Source organism: Trachurus trachurus (genome assembly GCF_905171665.1).
Source record: "Trachurus trachurus genome assembly, chromosome: 19".
NCBI classification, from domain to species: Eukaryota; Metazoa; Chordata; class Actinopteri; order Carangiformes; family Carangidae; genus Trachurus; species Trachurus trachurus.
The window spans coordinates 20,389,057-20,411,129 of NC_139913.1; the positions used below are offsets into that span (position 1 = coordinate 20,389,057).

Consider the following 22,073-nt stretch of genomic DNA (forward strand, 5'->3'; position numbering starts at 1 on the left):
TATGAATCACTATCACTTTCACACCTCTTATTTTATTTGCAACACAGTGTACTGGTCATAATAAACCATCCATCAACAGGTATGGCTGACAGGCTCATGACACACTTATACACACGATGTGTTAAATGTTAAAAGAAGTCAACACCTGGCTCTAAAGTTATTTCAGAGAGCCGTTTCTTGAGAGCTTGTTTTTGTTAGGAGCACTGTGCTGAACATACTGCTGCCAGAGCCACAGACTGCAGTGCCTGCTCTCAGCTCTATAATTAGCCAGGGTCCAATCTGAGGTTGCATTTTGGTGGTGAGGCCCATGAAGAATCTCTGTTCCATTACCTTGAACCTACTGACTTGCCACACCTAAATGTCCTAAAGTCATTTCAATAGTGAAAGTAACAAGCAAAATACAAGTTACTCTAACTTTATTACTTTGGTTAGAGAAAACACATAAGGCCTAAAATGTTGAACTCGATTGTTTTACTAATGCTCCTTGGGAGTCGACCTGTTGGCCTCCGTCAACTTCCTTTGTGAATGGGATCACAACTCCCACCTCATAGATACAAACGCACGACTGACTTCCCCAGCCGAGAGTAAACAGAATGAGGAGTTATTGAGTAAAGTGCTTAGCTTTATTTAGTCTTGCAAGCACTTTGGATCATCATCACACTTGTCTTGTGATTAGCACCAATGAAAATGTCCACACATCAATGCACGCATGTAAAGAGAACGATACCTCTTTATAAAGTGCACAGGGTGCGTGCACGCACACACACACACACACACACTAACACACATACACATCAATACTGCACAGAAAACCACAGTGGCTGGGCCATGGAAAGGCGGATGTGCTTATGGTCTTGACAAATGGTACATGGCGACGTGGGGATGAGCCTGTGTGCCCAAAATCTGTAAACCTCCCCACACATCATTCCCTTCTCCCTGGCCCGCGCGTGTGTGTGTATGTGTCGCTTGAGGCTTTCAAGGAGAAGCCACCGTGCCAGTAGTGCCTGCACTGATGGGCGAGGGACAAAAGGTCAGGAGGTGGGGGGAGTGGGGTGAGGGGGGGGGGGGGTCAGAGGTTACAGTCATGTCGAACCCGGACGCCCTCTGGTCTGCAGACTGCTGAAGTGCGCCTCCCTCAGGACTCTGTTGATGCAGTCGTAGGAGACACTGCTGCTGCTGCCGTTGCCGTGGAAACCGTGCTGCAAGGAGCTGGCAGAGTCTTCAGGCTTTGGGCTAGGGGAGTGCAGGCTGATGCAGTTGTTCTGGCTGTGGATGCACGGCCTGGTGGTGACCACTATTGCTCTCTCTGGACTACTGATCCCATTACTGCTGTCACTGCTGGAAGACTGGAAACACAGAACAGAGGGGGGGTGTTGGGGGGGGGGGCTCTGAATGTCAGCTTCATGGAAGAAGACCCTTTAAATAAAATGCTAAGAGCTTTTCCTGACAGTGGTGCATTGCATATGGATTGCAGAATCATATATTTATATGCCTGATGTCGGGTTGCTTGCACTATCCGCAATATAAACAACAACCCTTTATCACCCCTGTGAAAGAGAATACACACCCCTTAGCAGATACACATATCCTTGTCCAGTAGATAACTTTCATTACATCGTCAGGCGAAATCTATAAACCTGTATCTGTGTGATGGTCTAAAGATCAACTCAGTCTCACCTCTGAGTCCAAATCTGATACAAGCAGAGTGGAGCCCCCTCCTGACCTCTTGGCCTGAGGACTCAGCTGTTGGTCTTCCTCACTGTCACAACTACGGTGTCGCTTCCTGTGCAAAGAAAAAAACAGACATGGAAGAGGGTCTTCTACTGCCTGTACCACAGAGGACTGTGAAGTGAACATTAAAAACCACAGAGACAGCGTGGCTCAAACGATGCAGGGAGGTGGGGGAGAGGCAGGCTATGAAAAAGAGAGAGGGACCAAAAATAGCAACACACACTCAGGCAGTTACATGATCAGACATGTGGCACTCCCATTATGAGAACAAACATGACTACAAACATAACTTAACTGGATTCTATGATTTGTTTGAACGTACAACCACATGGCTGTATTAACACTGCACTGTCACATTGGATTGTCAAGTATTTTTTAAGTAATATGATCCAGCTACGGTGATGCATTACAATCAATCGACACAATGGTAAAACGTTGCTGTGTGAAATGATGGGCTAGTATTATTAGATGATTAGATGAGGGGTGTTCAAATGGTTCCCCGTGTTACCTGTTGTCAGTCAGCATGTCTGCAGTTTGACGGATGGGGTCCTTTTTTTTTCTTTTTGGCAAAGAGAGAGGGGTCGACACTCCTTGTGGGCCGCCGGGGTCGAGATGTCTTTATTTTAAAGCTTTGGCAGGCTTACAGCTCCACGACCATTTTGCAGAAACTCAGTATGGCATCTCATCAGGAAGTCCAGGACGTAGATATGTGTGTGTAAGCTGTCTAAAGCCGGTCACAGCAACAAACCTCTGCTGTGGTTAGTCCAGTCCTGCCACTGCTCCGAGTCCAGCCCGCCCTGCCTACGCCTAAACCGGTAGCACAAACTGCTCGTGGACGTCTGAAAGCTAACCGGCTAACCGCTAGGCATCCTCGTTTACACAGTGAAATGTCGAGGAAGTCCAGGCATGACAGCTAAAAGGCAGAAGGGACGCCGGCTCGATGTTCCTACGCGACGTTATGTCGGCGACTTGTCGAGCTAACCGCTTTAGCCAACTACCGCTGCAGTAAGCTAACGGAAAGTTCTTCCGCTTGCGTCTTCCGTCCACTCGCCGTTAACTGTGGTTAACTATTGCCAAGACTTGGTAGCACTCACACACACGAGATACTAAACTAGAAGAGATAACAATTTGATAAATTCCCAACTTGTCCAAAGCGAGTTCACCGACGTCCCAGTGATGTTAGATAAGCCATAGCAGCGAGCCTGTCTCCGCTGGTCGTCACTCTGTTGGTGTTGTTGCCTCAAGTGAACAAGCTCCGCCCCTCTGTTTACATGACGTCACAGCGGCAACGACTTCCGGTGTCAACTTTGCTTCAATAAAACCAAAGTCCTCAGGCAAAACGTCTCTGCTAAAACCAAGTTTATTTTTTGTCAATTCTTTTCCACCACGAAAGAGCTCATTTGTCACAGAAGAGTCTTCTCCACTGTCAAAAGGAAGACAACGTGGTAACCGTATGTCAGAAATTTCACAAGTAATTTCCATAGACTGTAAAAGGGTATATCATGTAGCATTAGCATAGCAAGCTATGCACTACAGCTTCCGTGTTTGTCAGGCAGGTTTTTGTTATTAAAGTATTTGCATTGCATAACTTATATATTAATGTGATTATATACACCTTGAGTTTTCAAACTCAAATATTTATTTTATATACAGTTTGTAATAAGTATCACTGGAGCATGGATAAATATGGGATTTCTAAGTCATGTTTCAACATGACCACTATAACAGTACTACTGTATTTATATAATGGTTGTAAGATAAAATTAGAAGATAAGACCGAAAGCGAAATTCATTTGTCTGTCAAACTTTATCTCTGCTGCAGATGAAGGTGATCCAGCACTCTGCGAAGACCCTACAAAAGGCATTGGTATCTGATAAAAAAGACTTAGTCAAACTTTACAATAAGTACACACAAGAAGAAAGGCGTCTTCTAGAGGAAGGTTTCCACCCCGGGGAGCCGGGTTCCCTCTTTCAACCCATCACAGTGCACTCTGACTCAGACTGGATCCCTGCTCACCCTGAGAAACCTCAAGACTTTGCAAGTTTCTACAGAGACCCTTACCGGAAGACACCCAATGCAAGTCGCAACACTATTTATATTCAAACCATAGGTAAGTATGTTTGGGGAAAAAAAGACGATGAAAATTGATTACCAACATGGTAAATGGAATGTAAGCATTAGAATGAACACTGCTTCTCGGTGCCAGTAATAATATAAAACATATAACCACTATAGACAGGTATGGGAGAATTTGCATTGAAATTAAACTATGGTGTCATACAGATGTGTATACAATAGGGGTGTAACGGTACACAAAAGTCACGGTTCGGTACGTACCTCGGTTCAGGGGTCACGGTTCGGTACGTACCTCGGTTCAGGGGTCACGGTTCGGTACGGTTTCGGTACAACAGACACTAATTGAATGTAAAACTAAAATCTGTCTTGTGTTATAAAAGTAGAAAAAAAAATAGAATATAAAATAAAACAAGTGCATTAGGAGTGTTATCATGCTATTCATTAATTCTAGAGGAGAAAAAACTTGCACTTGACAACTGGCAACTATTAGCCTATTTAAAACAAGAAACTAACATCAATGTTGGTATACAGTTAATTTAGACTAGATGCCAGTTGCTTTGGTGATGTTTCTGGTCCTGTCTGTGTTCATGTCAAGAGGCTTAAAAGCAGCGGGATAAGTTGTTGCACAGAAGTTGTCTGTTTCCTCGCACCAGAGATTGACATGTGGGAGGGAGGGAGGGAGGGAGGGAGGGAGGGGAGGACATGCGCTACGTGTTTGATGCGTTTCTAGCGACGCAGCGCGCATCCGTGAAACATCGGTGACGGACTTTGACCGGTGGACCAGTCGCGAGCCGCCGCCGCCGCCGCCGCCGTTGTGTTTCATTAAGAAGCCACGGTGAGATAAATGCAGCAGACAGCTCTCCTCCTCTAACTTCACTCTCTCATCACTTCTCTTCTTCGTCTGTTATGACGGTTGTGGCAGCTTCGAGGCTCATTATCGCCACCTAGATTGGAGGACTCGACTTTTTTTTTTTTTTAATTCATTCAGACGTATTCGTCGTGTGACTGTGTGCACCGAACCGTGACCCCCGTACCGTGACGGCACGGGACGAATACATATACCGTTACACCCCTAGTATACAATGTGGTGTATACAATCTACATTATGGTTCTTTAGACTCTGTGTGAAGCAGGTCTCATTGATGCTTAGCCTTATTTCTACATGATGTTACTTGAAGGGTCCTTTGGGGAGGCAGGGGTCCAAACAGACCAGTATGTGGAGTGGCTTCGACAGTATTGCCAAGCCTTCTTCAATGGACTTTCTGTCAGGTTGTTGCCAGCAGTTACAGTGGCTGAAACAAGATGCTCTTTCCGAGTTAACAGCAACTCACACAACCTTCAAATCCTCACAGGTATGTTTTTTTTTTAAATCACAATTTGATCTAGAAATGTGTGACTGTTTGTGGTTAAATACAGAAATCCCAGACTGTCTATGATATTGCTTTGTCGCCATGGTTTTCTCTTGATATATAGGTGACCTGCTACGATTTCTGGGCAACAAGAAACCAGAAGATGCATTTTGTATTGTTGGAATCACCATGATCGACCTGTACCCCGAAGACTCCTGGAACTTCGTCTTTGGAGAGGCTTCTCTCAGCATGGGTGAGATTTCACCACAAAGCCATAAAGTATACATGTATAACTTTCTTTGTTGTTATTATCAGTCTGCTGTTAAAATGCCCATGATCACCTTCAGTCTCAGATGATGTAAGGTGGTTGTAGCACCACCAGATGGTGCCAAAGTGAAATGCATACAATCCAGGAGCGTGTTTGTTCCATAAATCCTCAATGTTTCTCCTGCACTCTGCACAGGAATGGGGGTTTTCAGCTTTGCCAGGTATGATGACAACTTCTACAGCAGAAATTATGCAGGGAGGCTGAAGGAATGGTTTCAGCCAGAGCAAGGCGACTACTCTGTGTTCGATGACTATTACACTCCACCCATCTCCAGCACTCTGCTGCTTCGATCATGCAAGGTTTTTCTAGCAAACATGCACTTCCACTCACTCACTTGTGACTCTTTTTAGGGGTTTTACCTCAAGATCATCCCACCTCCTACCTTTTACCAATGCTGGCAATTAAAACACCTCTGTGCTTGTTTTTAGTGGGTGTTATCACAAAACCATAACATGAAATATTTCCTTGCAGACAATGACACATGAGATTGGCCATATGTTTGGAATAAGGCATTGCCAGTGGTTGAACTGTGTCATGCAAGGCTCCAACCATCTTGAGGAGTCTGATCGCAGTCCTCTGGATTTCTGTCCCATCTGCCTCCGCAAGCTGCAGGTTTCAGTCGGCTTCAAAATAGATGAAAGATACAAGGTAAAAAAACAAAAAAAAAACACTTTTAATAGAAAAGAAATAACATTTGATTTATATAATATTATAATAATATTTTCTACTGGAGTAATTTTTATAATATATACTAACTTGCTGTAAAGTAAATAGTTAATAGGTATAGCAAATTAAGTTAAGGCAACAGCATAACATTAATTAGCACAAGTTCCTTAGAAGACTCATTAACTTATGTGTTATGTGTTTATTTGGTTGCTCATTTACTCTGAGCTGGGTCACTGACTTCAGTCAAAGTATCACATGCCAGAGTAATCCTGATTTTCTCAGCCCACTTTCTAGCAACATCTATCCCCTACACCGAGAATGTTCTTGGCTGCGGACATGGCTGGCTTCACAGCACGTCGTCTTTAACACAGTCTGAATTTTAACTTGGGTGTGCTGAGCTCGTAGCTTGAAGTTTTACACAAAATCCGGTTCTTTCACAATGGCTGATTGACTTTTAACCGTTAATTGTATGTTTCAGTTTGACTATGACCACTTTTTTTTCTTCTCAGAAATTGTTTTGTTTTGCACATCAGCGGTACATATTACTATGGCAACATCAATACACTGAAGCAGTCTGTTGCAACGTGCTCTTGTTTACAAGAGGGCTTCTGGCGTTTCTGGATCACAAGATAGAAATTAGACTCCAGTCAGTCAGTAATGTAAGAAAATCTACTCTAACTGGAAGCATGTGACCTCATTAGTAGTAGATAATCTACAACATAGACAGTCTTTAAGAACTTGCATCCAAACTGATCTTTTGGAGAGAATCACAATGTGAAGGGAAATGTTTTTAGAGTGGCTTCAATGGATGTTTATCTGTGTTTATTAGGCCTTACTGCACTGGATGGAGGAGGATCAGACACAAACATCCAGACCAGAAGAGGCAGTTGCTCATCAGTCTGCTTTCAGCCTTCCCAAACCCACTGAAGCCTTTCATGCATCCAAACTTTGGCTCCGCAGGTGCCTCGATATACTTGGAAAATAGATGAACTATCACATTTTCCTGTGTATCTGGATGGGATCTGGAAATGACGGCGAGGAACTGGATGTTGAAATACACATTGCTGTACCTTTTCATGCTATACCATGAAACATTAGTCTGTGTTCGAGATTCCTGCTGCTGTTTGGTACAAAACAGAAACTTGTGTATGACTTTTACGGCCAATTTCTAAGCAACCACAGGGCATGTTTTGCCTCGGTTATAGGCTACCCATAGAAATATACAGTATGTGAATACAGACTCCCTATACTGACACCAGTACACATTGAGTTGTATTGGTTAAAAATGAATGAGAAAACCGTTTTAAATTTTAATATGCTTTTTATTACAATTCAGGGGTACAGAACATATTTTTATGTCCAAATGAGGTAAACTGGGTTGGGACACTCATCCCGCTAATTATTTGCTCACCTTTTAACTTTCTCTTTAATTATCTGATGTTCAGAGGTTTATGTATTTGAATATTTGGATTTGCTATTAAAGAGTATTGTAGTTTATCAATTGCTTGATCATAATCTGCAGTGAAAAGCACTTTATTCACACAGTTTATTCAAGGTAAAGATAAAAAAAAACATTACACACACCATTCACAGGTTCAAATCACAGTTTTATTGTGATTGAGCACATTTTCATTACAAAAATAGTTTGTCCGACATTTCATTATCACAGTTATTGTCAGCTCAGTGACAATTTGAGTAAAAATAAAGTTGTAAGCAATAACCATACACTCCTGAGCTTAATGCATTTTCTATAACGAGTGTTACAGAATGTGTGTTTTTTAGTGTTCTTGCAGCTACATTTGGTTCACAGTTTTACCGGCTATCATTACAGTGTTGATCACCAGCAGGTAATTAGTTTGTCAGTGTTAAATCGATGCATCTTCTCTCTGGAACGTGTAAAGACACCTCAATTAAGACACTGCATCACTTGTGGTCCATCTTAAGGTTCATACCTTCCAGCAATATTTCATACCATTGTCTGTTAAAACAAGTTGATTAATTATTTTAATTTTAACAGTAATAAAAACGCTGTTTGGTAGATTGGGTATGTAAGGCGTAGTGCTACATCTTGTGATCTAAAGGTTTTCAAGAAGACTCTCAGAAACCAGATCTATGGAGGCATAATGTTAAACACTTCCTACTGGTGTTCTTGTTCATTGTATCTGTGTCTCTTTAGCTCTGTGGTAGCAGCGCTCCAACAGCCTTTTAACCCCTTATGGCTCGACCCTTTTATTACCCCTATGCTGTGTCATCAGCTCAAGCAAAACATATAACATCCTGAGCATCTCTTGTGGCCGCCGCACTGTTGTGTTGTGAGTTGACTTCTGCTTGAGCACAATCACGAGGGCTTTCTGTAATGTCAAGTTTTTGTTCGCCACTCTGTTCTTCTGAGTTGTCTCTTCTTTCATGTGCGTCCTGAGGTAGTTCTGACTTTCTCCTCCCACAGATTAATCCTTTCTTCGCAGGTTTCACCAAACCAAGGAACAGGGCACTCAGTGCCATGCCGGCTGCACAGGAGTAGAAGGCTGATCCGTAGTTCTTAGTCACATCCACCAGAAAACCTGGGGAGAGAGAGGATTTAAAAGAGGCAAAAGTTCAGCACAAACTTTTTTTTATTTTTAGCAAGACATACACATTTACAAATCAAGAAGGGGGGAATGAAAGATACTTTCAAGATGCATTAGAGGAAAAGTAGGATCCAGGGAGTTCACAGCTTAGTCCGTAATAAAGGCTAAATATAAACGTATCTCTTTCTCTGCTGCACTAGTTCTGGCCATCCTGTTTAAATTCTTTCTTTTGAAAATCCTTCAATTTTACACCTGAGGATTTTGATCATACAAGAGCTATTTCATTGAGTAGCCATACAGCTCTCCTGTGGCTGTGCTTAAGGCCACTGTCTGCAATACTAACTCCCTCTGTCATTTTTATCTTAACAACAATATACAGTCAAGTAGTGTGTTATGTTGGTGTTTCAAACAGTAGTCTTACCTCCAAGTGGGGGTCCAGCCAGCCCAGAAAAGCTCTGTATGAACACGTAGACACCAGCAGCCGAAGACATCCTATCAATGCCCACCACATCATCCTCGGCCAGCATGGGGATGTGGGTGCATGCTAGTGTGCCCATAAAGAAGCCATACAAAGCACAGCACACGGCCAGGCCATAGAACTCCGTAACCAAAGTAAATCCCACCAGATCCACAGTCATTGTGATTACGCATGCCAGAAGAACAAGCAGCTTCTTCTTCCTGAACTGCTTACGTGTGAGGATCCATCCGATGGAGAATCGGCCTAGGATCTCAGCCACCGCCATGGTGGAGAGCATGTAGGTGGCACGGTCCCGCTCCACGCCGAGGCTCACGCTCAGCTCAATGATGTAGAGTTGAGGGGCGAAGAAGCCCAGGGTGGCAAACAGCCCGAACAGAGAATAGAAAATGAAGCTGCACTCTCTGAGGATGGAGAAATCTAGAAGTTTTGAATTCTTTGGAGAGAGCCTTTCGTCAGCTGATTCATTGTCCTCATGTTTTAGTCTCTGTTGCTCTGCATCTTTATCGTTTATCTCCCCATCAGTTTCAGGTTCTGCCGTACTGCTTTCCACACTGTTTTTCTCCATGTCTGAACTTGCTTCTTTGTACAAGTCCTGCATGCAATTCCTCTCCTCTGGGCTGCTGTCATCTTTGTCCTTCAGAGACTGGACACCTGAGTCTCCAGTGCTCACAGAGCCTCTGGTCAGTTCATTGTCCAGACTAGATGAGGTATTTGGTGCATGTGAGGTTGTATTCGTCAAAGAGTCCTCTGGATTCATGTCCCCTGCATCCTCCTGTGCACTGGAGACATCCAGTTCTTTTAGGGATAGTCTGTCAGTCTCGTGGGATGCTCTGGGTGTTATAATGATAGGCCGCAGCAGAGCACCACAGACGATGATGCTGCTTTGCAAAGCTCCTATCACTGCCATGGTATGTCGCCAGCCAATACGGTTCCTCATTGCAGAAAATGCTGAAAGTCAAAATAAAGTGTTCAGTTAGAGCTGAAAATGGACAACAATGAGCATGACTTTGGTACCTTCATACAACATACAGCTCTGTCACAGGGATAATGCCTGCATAGCGCCAAGGTATTGTTTTTGGGCAACAAGTAAAGCTTTGTTTACATCTGTGATTCTTGTGAGTAGGGTCAATTAATTGTTGGGTTTTTGTCTTTTCTTGGTAATAGTGGACAAGAAGAAGTGCTTGTTTCACCTGGTGCCAGGGCAAACATGGACAGGGACTCTCCCATGGAAGCCACCGCTGTAACCAGAGACCGTCGACGTGAGAAGTATTTGGAGAGGATGGTCACAGTGGGCAGGAAGGTCAGACAGTAGCCCAGACCTGCACAATTGAAAATATGCAAGTTCTTAAGATTCAATTCAGCTAAACATGAATACAACTATGATGTGATCTTAAAAAACAAGGTAGAAATGCAATACCTGAAACTAATCCATAGGTGATGTACATTTGATTGATGGAGCTGGTAAAGCTGGTGGCAATGGTACCAACTGAAATAAGCAATCCTCCAATCATGACTACAGGCTGGAACCCAAAGCGGTTTGTCAACACAGAGGAGAGGGGCCCTGAGGACCAACGGTGGACAAACTGGTTAGAGTAAACAATGGTACAGTATTTCTCCCAATTACTTTTCGTATGGCTGCTCCCAATTCTCATCCGTACTCACCAGCGAAGGTCATGACAAACACACAGATGGAAACGATCCAGGAGACTCGACTGTTGGTCTCTACGAATTCCCCCATCAGGTCCTGGAGGAAGATGCCGAAGGTCTTGATGGTGCCGTAAGTAAAAGCCTCCACCACGAAGAAGGCCACAGCCACCACCCACCCCCAGCCTCCATCAGGAGCCTCTGGGTACACGTTGGGCCCCAAGAAACGCAGACACTTGGCTCCACACAGCACCATGGCTGTAAAAAGAAATGGTTGTTTTGGTCAATATTGTACTGGTTTTATCTCACTTGCCCTCTTATATACCTCTTCTCTAACAGCTAGCCTATCAAATGAAGTGTTCCTGTTCATCCTTATCAGGGTACTGTTTAATCTACAAACACTGTCAGTGCAAATATGGTGAAGGAGGGAAAAGCAGCAGTTGAAGTTCACCCCCTTTGCATCAATAATTATATCAATGGTTTAAGTTTCTCTCTGTCAGCTCTTTTGCTGTACAGAATACCTGGAGAACTTGCACTATACCATTTGCAGCTACCCTGTTTCTTCTTCTGTGATGATAATGCACAACACACCCTGGTGCACCCATGGTACCTTTAACATTGTGAAACTTAAAATCACAATGTCATCATCTAGTTTGACATCTGTGCAACACTGTTTGCCACAATGAAACATAATTTCCTACATCTGTAGAGTTCCCCATTTGGATCAGCCTTCCTTGATTTGGTTTCATTATCTAGCTCATATTTTGTTTTTACCCCATACTTGCCCTGATTTAAAACACATTGTGTGATGGAGCTCCCAATTTTGTCAAGTTTCACAATAGATGGAGGTTTTTACAAGGTGCACTGGTAAAGCATACTGTAAGCCTCTTATCCCAGCTTTACGACTTTACGCACTGCCCTGCCACACTATACTAATAAAATCACTACTGTTCCCTTTAACCCACTGTTAAGTTCACAGAAACACAATTGCATTAGTATTTTGTCAATCTAATACCCATTACATTACATTTTGTAAAAGAATGCTGTCCAGGCAAAAGTGTGTCACTGTGCCCACTGAAATTACATGCAAAAACAGACTTGGACAAACTACAGTAATGCAAATTTAAAACAACTTGCACATAGCTAACTTACGTGGCAGCCAGTTAAGTTCCTTAGGTTATGATGATTGAGACCTAAGTAAGCTGACGTTTATCTACAGTAAGTAATGAACCTTACTTAACACATTAATATGACAAGGACTGGACTGCAAGACATCCAAGAATCAAGGGGTTTGTTATGTATAGTATAACTGAAAGCTACATTTAACCCATCACATCAGACTTTATTCTTTATACAGAGATAGCCTTTTTTCATGAACCAGGTCCCTTAGTTAAACAGGGAAAACGCATTAACACTGATATTGTATTGTTTGGGAGTAGGAGTCACTGCCGGCCACTTGTAAATTGGCAAATGTCAGCAGGATGTTCTGTTTGAGAATCATTTACTTGTTGAAAGTCGTTATTTCATGAGGAGGTAGAGGAGGGAGTGGTGATATTTTGACCGAGCCATATGGTCAGTCTGCCGGGTGACGCAACACAACTTCTGCCCAACGGCGACTCACGTGGTCGGTATGTCATTTTAGTTACCCTCAAACACTTCGGGAACTACTTTATGTCGCCGGTTTGTCATATGTAGGCTAGTTAAAGGAGCGTCGAGTGTAAGTCTTATCAAACCAACAGATTTCCCATAGTAAAGATACTCGTTCGTAAAGAGGCATGTTTGACAAGGCTCACCTGTGTGTAGCTGGTTTCAGACGGTTCCTTTGTTCGCTCGGACGTTGCCGCTCCCGTTCTCCCGTTTCCGTCGCGCGCCCGGCTTCACTGAGGAATTCAACTTTCCGCATACATGTCCACGTGCGCACGGCCACTAAAACTCAACTGAACCAGACGCGGAGACTCGCAGACGCACGCGACGATAAGCGAGCGCTACCGGCCGAGCCCGAGCCGGCTTTCATACACGATACCCCTCCCCCTTCCCCTTCCCCTTCCCTCCCTCGCTCACTCACACACACATAGGGCATACACAAGGGGGGAGAAGTATCTGGTTACAGTCAGGATGTCAAAATATGTGACACACACACTGATGGGAATTTTTACGTCATAAATGAATAGTTTTTTTCCCCTTTATTTTTTAAGAAAAAAACCCAATCTTGATGCAGTATGGTGCCATTGGGCTACACTAAACATTCAACCCTGTAGCTCAGGACACAATAGGCTATCAACTGTTGTCTAAAGTTACTCTTTTTCAAAAATCAAATGATGACAGGTGTTTTCACTGTAGCCTCAACACATGGCTGGGGCGGCTGCTCTACACCAACTGAGCTACCGCCCCATCCTGTAGGCCTATGTAGCCTATTGTAATAAGTTACAGTCCCTGTGTCTTTGTATCAATGGGTAATAGACTTGTGATTTAATTAAACCATATCCTTGGCAGGTTTTTACAGAAAATGGCGGAGGCTTTCACCCTATTTCTTTTGAGTGGGATGCTGCTGTGTGGACTGCTGCTCCACACCGTGTCTCAACATGGAGCTAGGCTTGATGATGGCAGCAAGAGGCCCAATTTCATCATTATTCTGGCAGATGATATAGGCTGGGGTGACCTGGATGCTAATCAGCCTGAACGGAGAACAAACGATACACCTTACCTCAACCTGATGGCTGAGCAAGGGCTAAAGTAGGAGAATGTATCATGTTCATAAGTAACACATAGCACTGATTGCATGTTGTATCATCAGTGTCTTATGTACTTTCTAGATTAACAGACTTCCATTCCCCTGCTTCAACCTGTTCCCCATCCCGTGCTGCCCTCCTGACCGGTCGCTATGGCCTAAGAAATGGGGTGACGCATAACTTTGCAGTGGGCTCTGTGGCAGGTTTGCCTGTCTCTGAAGTTACATTACCTCAACTTCTACAGAAGGCAGGATATTACACCGCCATGATCGGGAAATGGCATCTGGGCCACAACGGACCATATGGTCCTACTAACAGAGGTAAGTGGGAGATTTAATCTGTCAGAACTCAACTGAACATAACAGTGTCAGGGCAGGTGAGAATTTCTTTACCAGTGTTGGAACGGACAATTAAAAATGATTAATATCCAACAGTTGAGTCTTTTGGTTAAACCTATAGAGTCTACAAACATAAAGGTAAGGGTAAATATGAATAATTGGTTATACATTATACAGTATATACACAAGCAACAAATTTAACAATTAGTAACAGAGCAATTGCTGATTCCAACACAACCTACAAGCATCTAATTTCATCAATCAGTTACAGGAGTCACATAACAGATCAAGCTGAGATGGGAGCAAACACACGTTTGCACATTAATTGTCCATTACACAGAATCTTTTCATTTCAGGGCTATGGTGTCTGTCAGACTTTCCAGACTTTTCTAGCCACAGAGTCCATCAGCCTCGCTGCAGGGAGCAGACAAAACAGGGCAAATAATCAACTCCCTGCAGCTGTGTCTTGTGAGAGAGAGGGACCGCGTGAAGCTTGAGGCGTTTGCGTTACACGCCCTCTGAGGGAGAAATAATTTCTTTAGATGCTGCTTTGCAAAGACACAGCTTGAAAGTAAGATCCATGTGCAATGAGATTGTTGTTCATTCTTTGAAACCGAACCTCATTTGATGCATTATATATAAGCCAACATTATAGAGTATGTTGCCTGTGCCTGGATAGGGATGTGTGAGCATCACATCATCACCATTGGTAGAAATTTGATTTAAAGAAGCCAGTGTGAATTTGGTTTGATAGGTAACAATACACAGTGCAGGATTAAACACCAGTGCTTTTGTGGCTGTGCTGTATTTTTGTCATCTTTTGGACAGGTTTTGACTACTACTTAGGTATTCCATACAGCAATGACATGGGCTGTACCGACATACCAGGATATAACCTGCCCCAGTGCCCCCCCTGTGATACACCTGGACCTCAAGTATTCAGGTGTGGCTCTGTGCCCCTACTTGAACAAATATTAAAGGGATAGTAGCATTTTTTAAAAGTGGGGTTGTATGATCTACAAATAGTCCCTAAGTACTTTAATTGCAGTAGAAGACTCTCTGCACTCCTCCCGTTAGCAACGCCAGCCCATAGCCCTGCCCAGAGATTTACAACATACATTGTTGTGAACAGACCCAAAGAAACGGCCTATTTTCGTGGCCTAAAAGAGGTTTTACCTGAAAAAAATACACTGTGCCATTGTTCGCTGTAATATAATTTTTTCCAGCCCCTCAAAGTGCAGGAAAAACACAGTTTTTATTTGGACCTAAGCAACTGCTGATCGGCGGGCACTTACCCTGGGCGGAGGGATACGTGAGTTGGTTAGGTCCAAATAAAAACTGCGTTTTTCCTGCACTTTGAAGGGCTGGAAAAAAATATATTATAGTGAACAATGGAACTGTGTTTTTTTTCAGGTAAAACCTCTTTTAGGCCACGAAAATAGGCCGTCTCTTTGGGTCTGTTCACAACACTGTATGTTGTAAATCTCTAGGCAGGGCTATGGGCTGGCGTTGCTAACGGGAGGAGTGCAGAGAGTCTTCTACTGCAATTAAAGTACTTAGGGGCTATTTGTAGATCATACAACCCCACTTTTAAAAAAAATGCTACTATCCCTTTAAACTCACTAATTTAGTCTCAGTTCAACTCCATACTTGTACTTCTTTCATTTTCCAAGCTCATGCAAAATTGAACACCTTTTGTAGAACGTACCAGTTAGATATCTAGGGAGAAACCTACAGTATAAATGGATATCTACTGCATATGGAGAGAAGTTTCAAATTTAAATTTCTTTGCTCTGTCATTCTCATGTTCAAGGGTGAAGAGGAATGCACATGAAGGCTGTTACTCCAAAGTAGGCCTTCCTTTGATTGAAAACAGCAGTATTGTGGAGCAGCCACTTGACCTGTGGACACTAACAGAACAATACAAATCTGCTGCAACCAGGATTATACACAATGCAAGGTACAGTACAGCTGTATAGACAGGAATTCATATTTCATCTTCATGCTGCTTTGTTGTTACTCAGCATCACACAGAGCACATCATGCATGTGTATGTGTGAGTGTGTGTCCAGAAATCAAGAGAGTTCAGGCTAAAAGTCTATGACATCATATAACATACAATAGTTTGTATACAGTGCCTACACACACATGTTTTAATGTCAATTGCAACATTGCACTGTTTAATTTTCTGTTACTTCAAAATAACAAAAAAAGCATGCAAGGTGGACTTTATTTTGGAGGCTACAATGGTGCAAGTAAAGGTCATGGTCAGTCTCTTTACTCCATTAACTTGTACACCATAATAGTAGAAGCAGCTTTAGTCAACAGAATTTCACATTGTTTTGAGTTTAGTTGTTTTTGCCAGTGCTCAGCTGTTCTGAACCTTAGTTGATTCGTTATGGTTTAGTGTGTCACAGAATGTGTGACCTTGCTGTTTTTTGTTATGTTATGTTAATATGGAAAACAAGTCACTGCAATTGCACAGCTTTGTTATTTTTCCTTTATGGAGGTGATAATGCCAGTAGTAGAACTGTGCAGTACAGTGTGTGTGTGTGTGTGTGTGTGTGTGTGTGTGTGTGTGTGTGTGTGTGTGTGTGTGTGTGTGTGTGTGTGTGTGTGTGTGTGTGTGTGTGTGTGTGTGTGTGTGTGTGTGTGTGTGAATGTGTGTCAGAGTGTGTTGTGTTAGTTTTGGAGCGGCTGGAGGAGGGAGGTGAGCCCTGCTGTTTGCAGCTGTGAATGAAAGGCAACATGTCTTCATGCTATAGCACAAGGTCATGTGAACCAGTCCAGTTGTTGTCAGTCATGTGCTTGTCAAGGCTTTTGCTCAGTCGAATAATTTAAAGGGATAGTTCAACAAATTTACCTATTGCCGTAATCATAGTCATAAGTGTTGGTTCATTACCTTTAATTATCAGTGCATGTTGTTTTGAGATCCGCGGGGGCGAACACGATGGAGGTGAACGGTACAGGTCCCCTGTCTCTCATCAAACTCATCAAATACACAATCCAACAACTCTGTTTTCGAGGTAAATGCGTAGCTGGAACTACATTCCAGACACGGCTGTCTGAGCGGAGTGATTTCAAAAGTGCAAGTAGTTCAGAGTATTTGCTTCATGTGTCGTAATGTTGTACCCCTATGACTATAGGGATTATGGCAAGAGGCAAATTTGCCAAAATGTTTAACTGTCTCTTTAAAGGGACTAATGCAGTTTTTCAGTTAAACCAGAGAGTTGGGAAGTCTGTGTTCCTACAGAGTAAAATGAAATGGCAACTTAAAGGACCAGTGTGTTGGATTTAGGGATCTCTATTTAGAAATGGAATGATATCTTCATCAGTCTATAATCACCCAAAACAAAGAACTGTTGTGTTTTCTGTAACCTATATGTGCCCTTCATATCTACATAGGAAGGCTGCCATGTTGTACAGCCACAGTAGCCCTGATCAGACAAACTAAACAGTGGCTCTGTTTTTATGTTCAACGTAGTGTCTCCTACATGTTTGGAAAGGGAGGGGCAAGGAGAGGGACATGTTCAGTTGATTGCAACCAGCATGATCCTATACACTGGTCCTTAAAGTGCCTGCCCCAATAACTACATAACATCCATAAAATATGTTTTAATATACTACATTACTACATATTAGTAAATATGAAAGACTCGTTTTCACAGGCTTTTATCATCACAGACGTGATGATGTCACAGTAACTGGAAAAGCAGAGTTACTAACAGTGATAATGGCTGCTTTCCATTACGGCCTTTATCTCCGGGGTAAATGTAAAGTGTGTTATCATTTGTTATTCCTTATGTTGGTGTGATTAGTCAAAATGTCTTCAAGAAATCTGCACTGTGCGGATGATGGTGGGAACCCATGTGTGAGTGGATACTTTGTGAATAAACAGTCAGTCCTTCTAATTTGCTTTAACACAGTCAGTATAATCTGACACTTTTATTAATTGTCTCTTCAGGGAGCGGGGACAGCCCTATCTGCTCTACGTAGCTTTGGCTCACATGCATGTCCCCCTGGCCCCCCCACTTCCTCCAGATGCCCCTAGTCCTGCTCACCACCAGAGTGACAGCAGAGTGTACAGTGCCAGTCTGCGAGAGATGGACGGCCTGGTGGGGGCAATAAAAAGCACTTCTGATGACACAGACGAAAACAATACACTCATCTGGTTCACTGGTAAGACCAATGAAAGAATTGTGTCTTTTACACTACCAGTGTATTTGCTATCCAGGAAATAATCACTGTCTTATGTTTAGGTGACAATGGTCCCTGGGAGAAGAAGTGCCAATATGCAGGAAGTGTGGGACCTTTCACAGGAAAGTGGCAGACCAGCAGAGGTAGAAGTTGATAAGACACTGAAAACTCCTGGTGCATTCAGGCACCTGTGGATTCTTTTAACTGCTAACACAAGGTAGCTGAGAGATCATCCAGCTGGTTGAGCAACATACCGGATGCAGTCAGTTAGCAAGGCAGCTAATCAAATTATTACTGATTGCGTGGTCACTTTAACACACAAATTACTGTCAACACCATGTTCCTTTATTTGGTATGTCAGGACGATGATTTATTGGAGATTAGAGGAACCTATTGTAAAGTAATGGTGGTGGCTGGACAACTGAGTCTGAGTCAGCCTATAAGCAAAGAGCTACAGTAGGAGGACAGACTTATCATGCCAAGCGTCTGTTCTTTGCATGGTTTTGCATGGTTTGGTATGACTTTAAGTACTGGGACTAGATAAAAAGGTAAAACTGGCAGACAGACTACTGATCAGTTTGTGGCATTCAGATAAAACGGCCTACAAGGCCAGTAGGCCCGGTCATAGCAGCTTTGCCTTAGAGATACAAAGTGAACACTGTCACCTGTTATGGCCCAGCAGTTTTTGACAGTGCAGCCTGTTACCTGCAGTTATGCAGTTATGTGATAGTGGTAGGTCAAAACACGATTGAACATGGATACTTGGCTTCCATAGGAATTCTTACCCAACGTTTGGCACATTTAACCATGTAGTGATGAGTTAGCATCAGTAGCTAGCATCATCTGCTGTTACTAGGGCAGCTGACAGCCAGGGAAATACCAAGTGACGGCATGGAAAGACAGCTAACGGACGAAAATAGATCCCATTTGGATCGATGTGTGTTGGCAATTCACAGAGGCAGCAGCCTAGTGTTTATTAAGGTAGAGTTAAGACAGCTGAAGACATGGCTTTGTGACTACAAGAAAGGTGACGTGCAACAAGGGCCATAAGATAAAAGGACTCTGCATTGATTGAGTCAATCAGATCAGTTGGGTCTGATTCCAGCAACAGGTTAGTAACCAAAGCCTGTATAATATCAGAATCCATGCCATTGAGGATGAAGCAAAAGTTAACATCCAGCAATTGGCCTTGGAGAGTGATGACAACTGACAGAAAGCTTTATTCTCTCCACAATCCAAGCAAATGGATAGGCCAGGCCCCGGCATATCGTTGATGTTCATGTCTAGCTTCATTGTGTCTATACACCTGGACAAGTGCTGCAAGGGCCATGGCCATGGGACTAAGTCCTTGTGAGGGTTAGGGTGAATAAATTAATGAGTCAGGGTCTCTTGAGTCGTGGTTCTGTATAAGAACAGCATCAATGCATTTGTGGAACTGAAAGTACCATGGGAGGAAGCAGCGGAAGTGGCCTACAAGATGGAAACAGAGATGGCAGTTAGGCATGATCAAAAACCCAAGGTCTAACTGTGTGTTTATAAAATATATGCTTCATGAGAGGATATGATGTGTTCAACTGCATAGTAGTGAATCTTCATTTCCCAAATTGACCATTTTGCTGTGTTTTAAGGTGGAGGCTCAGCTAAGCGGACCACCTGGGAAGGAGGTCACCGGGTCCCAACAGTGGCCTATTGGCCTGGGAGGATCCCTGCAAACACCACCACCTCTGCCCTCCTCAGGTACTCTCATTTTATCAATACGAAGAGATTCAAGTATTTTAATAGATCCTATCTTTATTGTATAAATGTTATGTATTCATGAGGACTTCCTACTACCTGGATGTGATGGATCCACTCCTTGTTGATTAACAAGGGAGATGCTTTTAGAGAGTTTAAAATGACAAAGACTGATAAAATAAAACCAAACACATTTAAAACAGTCCTTTCTTCATTTGCAGTGGTATGGACATCTTCCCGACCCTTCTGTCTCTGGCAGGAGTAACTCCTCCCTCTGACAGACGTTACGACGGCATTGATGCCAAGAAAGTCCTCCTGCATGGTGAACAGACTGGTCATGAGGTACCAGCTAGTTTTTGTTGTTTATCTTACTCAGGCCTATATGAATAATAATGCTGTCACTGGGGTATGGGTGTTAGGGTGTTGTTACAGTCATTACTTCTCTTTTTTTTTTTAGTTTCTTTTCCACCCTAACAGTGGTGCTGCGGGGAGGTTTGGTGACTTGCAGACAGTTCGATCAGGGAAGTACAAAGCTTTCTACATCACAGGTATCCGTCTATTATACGTCACATTTGTCCACAGTGCTAAACCAGTCTCGCCACATTGCAGCTTTACGTGTCCAAAACTAAATGTTATGACATGTCGCCAGTGCTGCTTGATATTCCTGTTATACTGCGACGAATGGTATGCATAATATTAATGGTATGAAGTCAACATGGTGGTATAGCAGATCTGCCAGCTGGCCTGTTTTGATTATGCAGACACATTCTCTGAGTGTCTTTCTAAAGGCAATATGAGCAGCTGCATTCTTACAGTGTTGTCAATATGAATGAAATGTATGTCAGTAGTAGTATAAGGTAAAGTCCATTATCTAGTTTATCCCAAAACAAAACATTAAAGTGTCAAGCAAAGGGCAAAAAAAAGTAGTAGGTAACACTTTACAATAAGGGTCCCTTAATTAACGTTAGTTAGTACATTATTAAGCATTAATTAACTGTTTACAGATATTAACAATCATTATTATGTATTATTTAGGATTAGGAAACACATTCATTAATGTAGCCTATTAGTAAGCAGTTAATTAATGTTTACTACTCAAAGTTAGTTAATAAATTAAAAGTTGAATAATGTAATTAGTTATCATTATGTATGCATTACTCAGCATTAATTAACACATTAGTTTATATATTAATGCTTAATAATGTACCAACTAACGTTAATTAAAGCAAACAATTAAAGTTAATTAAATGCATTATACGGATACGCGCCACTCCACTGGGGCTAATTTCGTCAAAACGACTCCAAATGACACCAAAGTTGTCTGGGTGAGTAAATGATCGTATTTTATGCTAGAAATAAGGTCCAGGCTGTAAAAAACGGAAATTATCCTTTAAGGAACCCTTATTGTAAAGTGTTACCGTAGTGGTAAACACACACACACACACTTCCCTGTCTTCTTGCAGGTTCATCTGAGTCATGTGGTGGTGGAACAGGAAAACAGGAGCTCCATGACACACCATTGATATTTGACCTGGAGAAGGATGAGGCTGAGGAAACCCCCCTGGAGGTGGGGACACCTGAATACCAGGCGGTAGCAGAGAGGATCGGCCGCATGAGGGAGGAGCTATTGTGGGACATTGCCACCGACACATCAGTGTCGACGGCAGACTACAGCACGGACGCATCGGCGGCACCCTGCTGTGACCCGAGACTGGCCGTTTGCCGCTGCCACCCACGGGGCCGCCGGGATGGGAACTGACGCACACCAGACAGATAAACCAAAAGAGAAGCGCACAGATGGAAGCAAACAGATGTGGAGAGAGAGAAATATCCCCTTCGGATGTGCTCAGCTGTTTGTTTGTAGAATGTGTTGTTTGCAGAGGTTCAACGTCCAGATGCAGCAGATGTGCAAACAAGCAGCGAGAGCACAGAGAAGCAGGAGGTCAAACTTTGGCCAGTCATTAGTCGGGTGGTAGAAGAGATCGGGGTGAGGTCATTATCTGAGGAAAACAAGATCTATCAAAGCAGGACACTGTTTTCTACAATGTAGATCAACCTGTAATGGCATAATCAAACCACACTGTTCATGTCATTGACATGTTGAGCATTTAATGAGATTTAAACATTCTCAATTCACCTTTTTTAAATCAAAACCAGACAGTGCAGAGGTTGAGTAACTTCTCAGCTTTAATGAGTCTCTATGGTAAAATGTCCAGTACTGAACAGCTCAATGCA

At 42.9% G+C, this 22,073-nt stretch overlaps 4 protein-coding genes across 8 annotated transcripts; 2 read left to right on the plus strand and 2 right to left on the minus strand.

Annotated features, from left to right (window-relative positions):
• Positions 1-27: 27 nt before the first annotated feature.
• Positions 28-2,970, minus strand: LOC311002934 (protein VCF1). Its single transcript, XM_083994537.1, has 3 exons — positions 2,240-2,970; positions 1,678-1,783; positions 28-1,346 (listed from the first exon to the last, which is right to left on the minus strand). The coding sequence occupies exons 1-3, from the start codon at positions 2,254-2,256 to the stop codon at positions 1,083-1,085; spliced, it is 387 nt and encodes a 128-aa protein (XP_083850663.1). The 5' UTR covers positions 2,257-2,970; the 3' UTR covers positions 28-1,082.
• Positions 2,971-3,042: 72 nt separating this feature from the next.
• On the plus strand, positions 3,043-7,636 carry amz2 (archaelysin family metallopeptidase 2). 2 transcript variants are annotated; one of them, XM_083994536.1, is made up of 7 exons: positions 3,043-3,176; positions 3,554-3,842; positions 4,987-5,160; positions 5,282-5,410; positions 5,621-5,784; positions 5,957-6,133; positions 6,981-7,636. In XM_083994536.1, exons 2-7 carry the CDS (start codon positions 3,554-3,556, stop codon positions 7,134-7,136), a joined length of 1,089 nt encoding a protein of 362 aa, XP_083850662.1. In that variant the 5' UTR covers positions 3,043-3,176; the 3' UTR covers positions 7,137-7,636. The 2 variants fall into 2 exon arrangements, with proteins under 2 accessions (XP_083850662.1, XP_083850661.1); XM_083994535.1 differs by having other exon boundaries at positions 3,049-3,182.
• A 101-nt stretch (positions 7,637-7,737) lies between these two features.
• Positions 7,738-12,883, minus strand: LOC311002930 (monocarboxylate transporter 7-like). 2 transcript variants are annotated; one of them, XM_083994529.1, is made up of 6 exons: positions 12,634-12,883; positions 10,859-11,098; positions 10,614-10,757; positions 10,387-10,515; positions 9,140-10,144; positions 7,738-8,712 (listed from the first exon to the last, which is right to left on the minus strand). In XM_083994529.1, the coding sequence occupies exons 2-6, from the start codon at positions 11,094-11,096 to the stop codon at positions 8,408-8,410; spliced, it is 1,821 nt and encodes a 606-aa protein (XP_083850655.1). In that variant the 5' UTR covers positions 11,097-11,098; positions 12,634-12,883; the 3' UTR covers positions 7,738-8,407. The 2 variants fall into 2 exon arrangements, with proteins under 2 accessions (XP_083850655.1, XP_083850656.1); XM_083994530.1 differs by lacking the exon at positions 12,634-12,883 and having other exon boundaries at positions 10,859-11,213.
• Positions 11,880-21,612, plus strand: arsg (arylsulfatase G). Of its 3 annotated transcripts, none has more exons than XM_083994532.1 (11): positions 11,880-12,557; positions 13,334-13,573; positions 13,654-13,889; positions 14,736-14,850; positions 15,721-15,867; positions 17,872-18,086; positions 18,167-18,247; positions 19,733-19,841; positions 20,060-20,180; positions 20,296-20,386; positions 21,302-21,612. In XM_083994532.1, the coding sequence occupies exons 2-11, from the start codon at positions 13,347-13,349 to the stop codon at positions 21,595-21,597; spliced, it is 1,638 nt and encodes a 545-aa protein (XP_083850658.1). In that variant the 5' UTR covers positions 11,880-12,557; positions 13,334-13,346; the 3' UTR covers positions 21,598-21,612. The 3 variants fall into 3 exon arrangements, with proteins under 3 accessions (XP_083850658.1, XP_083850657.1, XP_083850659.1); XM_083994531.1 differs by having other exon boundaries at positions 11,880-12,468; XM_083994533.1 differs by having other exon boundaries at positions 12,396-12,464.
• The last annotated feature ends 461 nt before the right edge of the window (positions 21,613-22,073 follow it).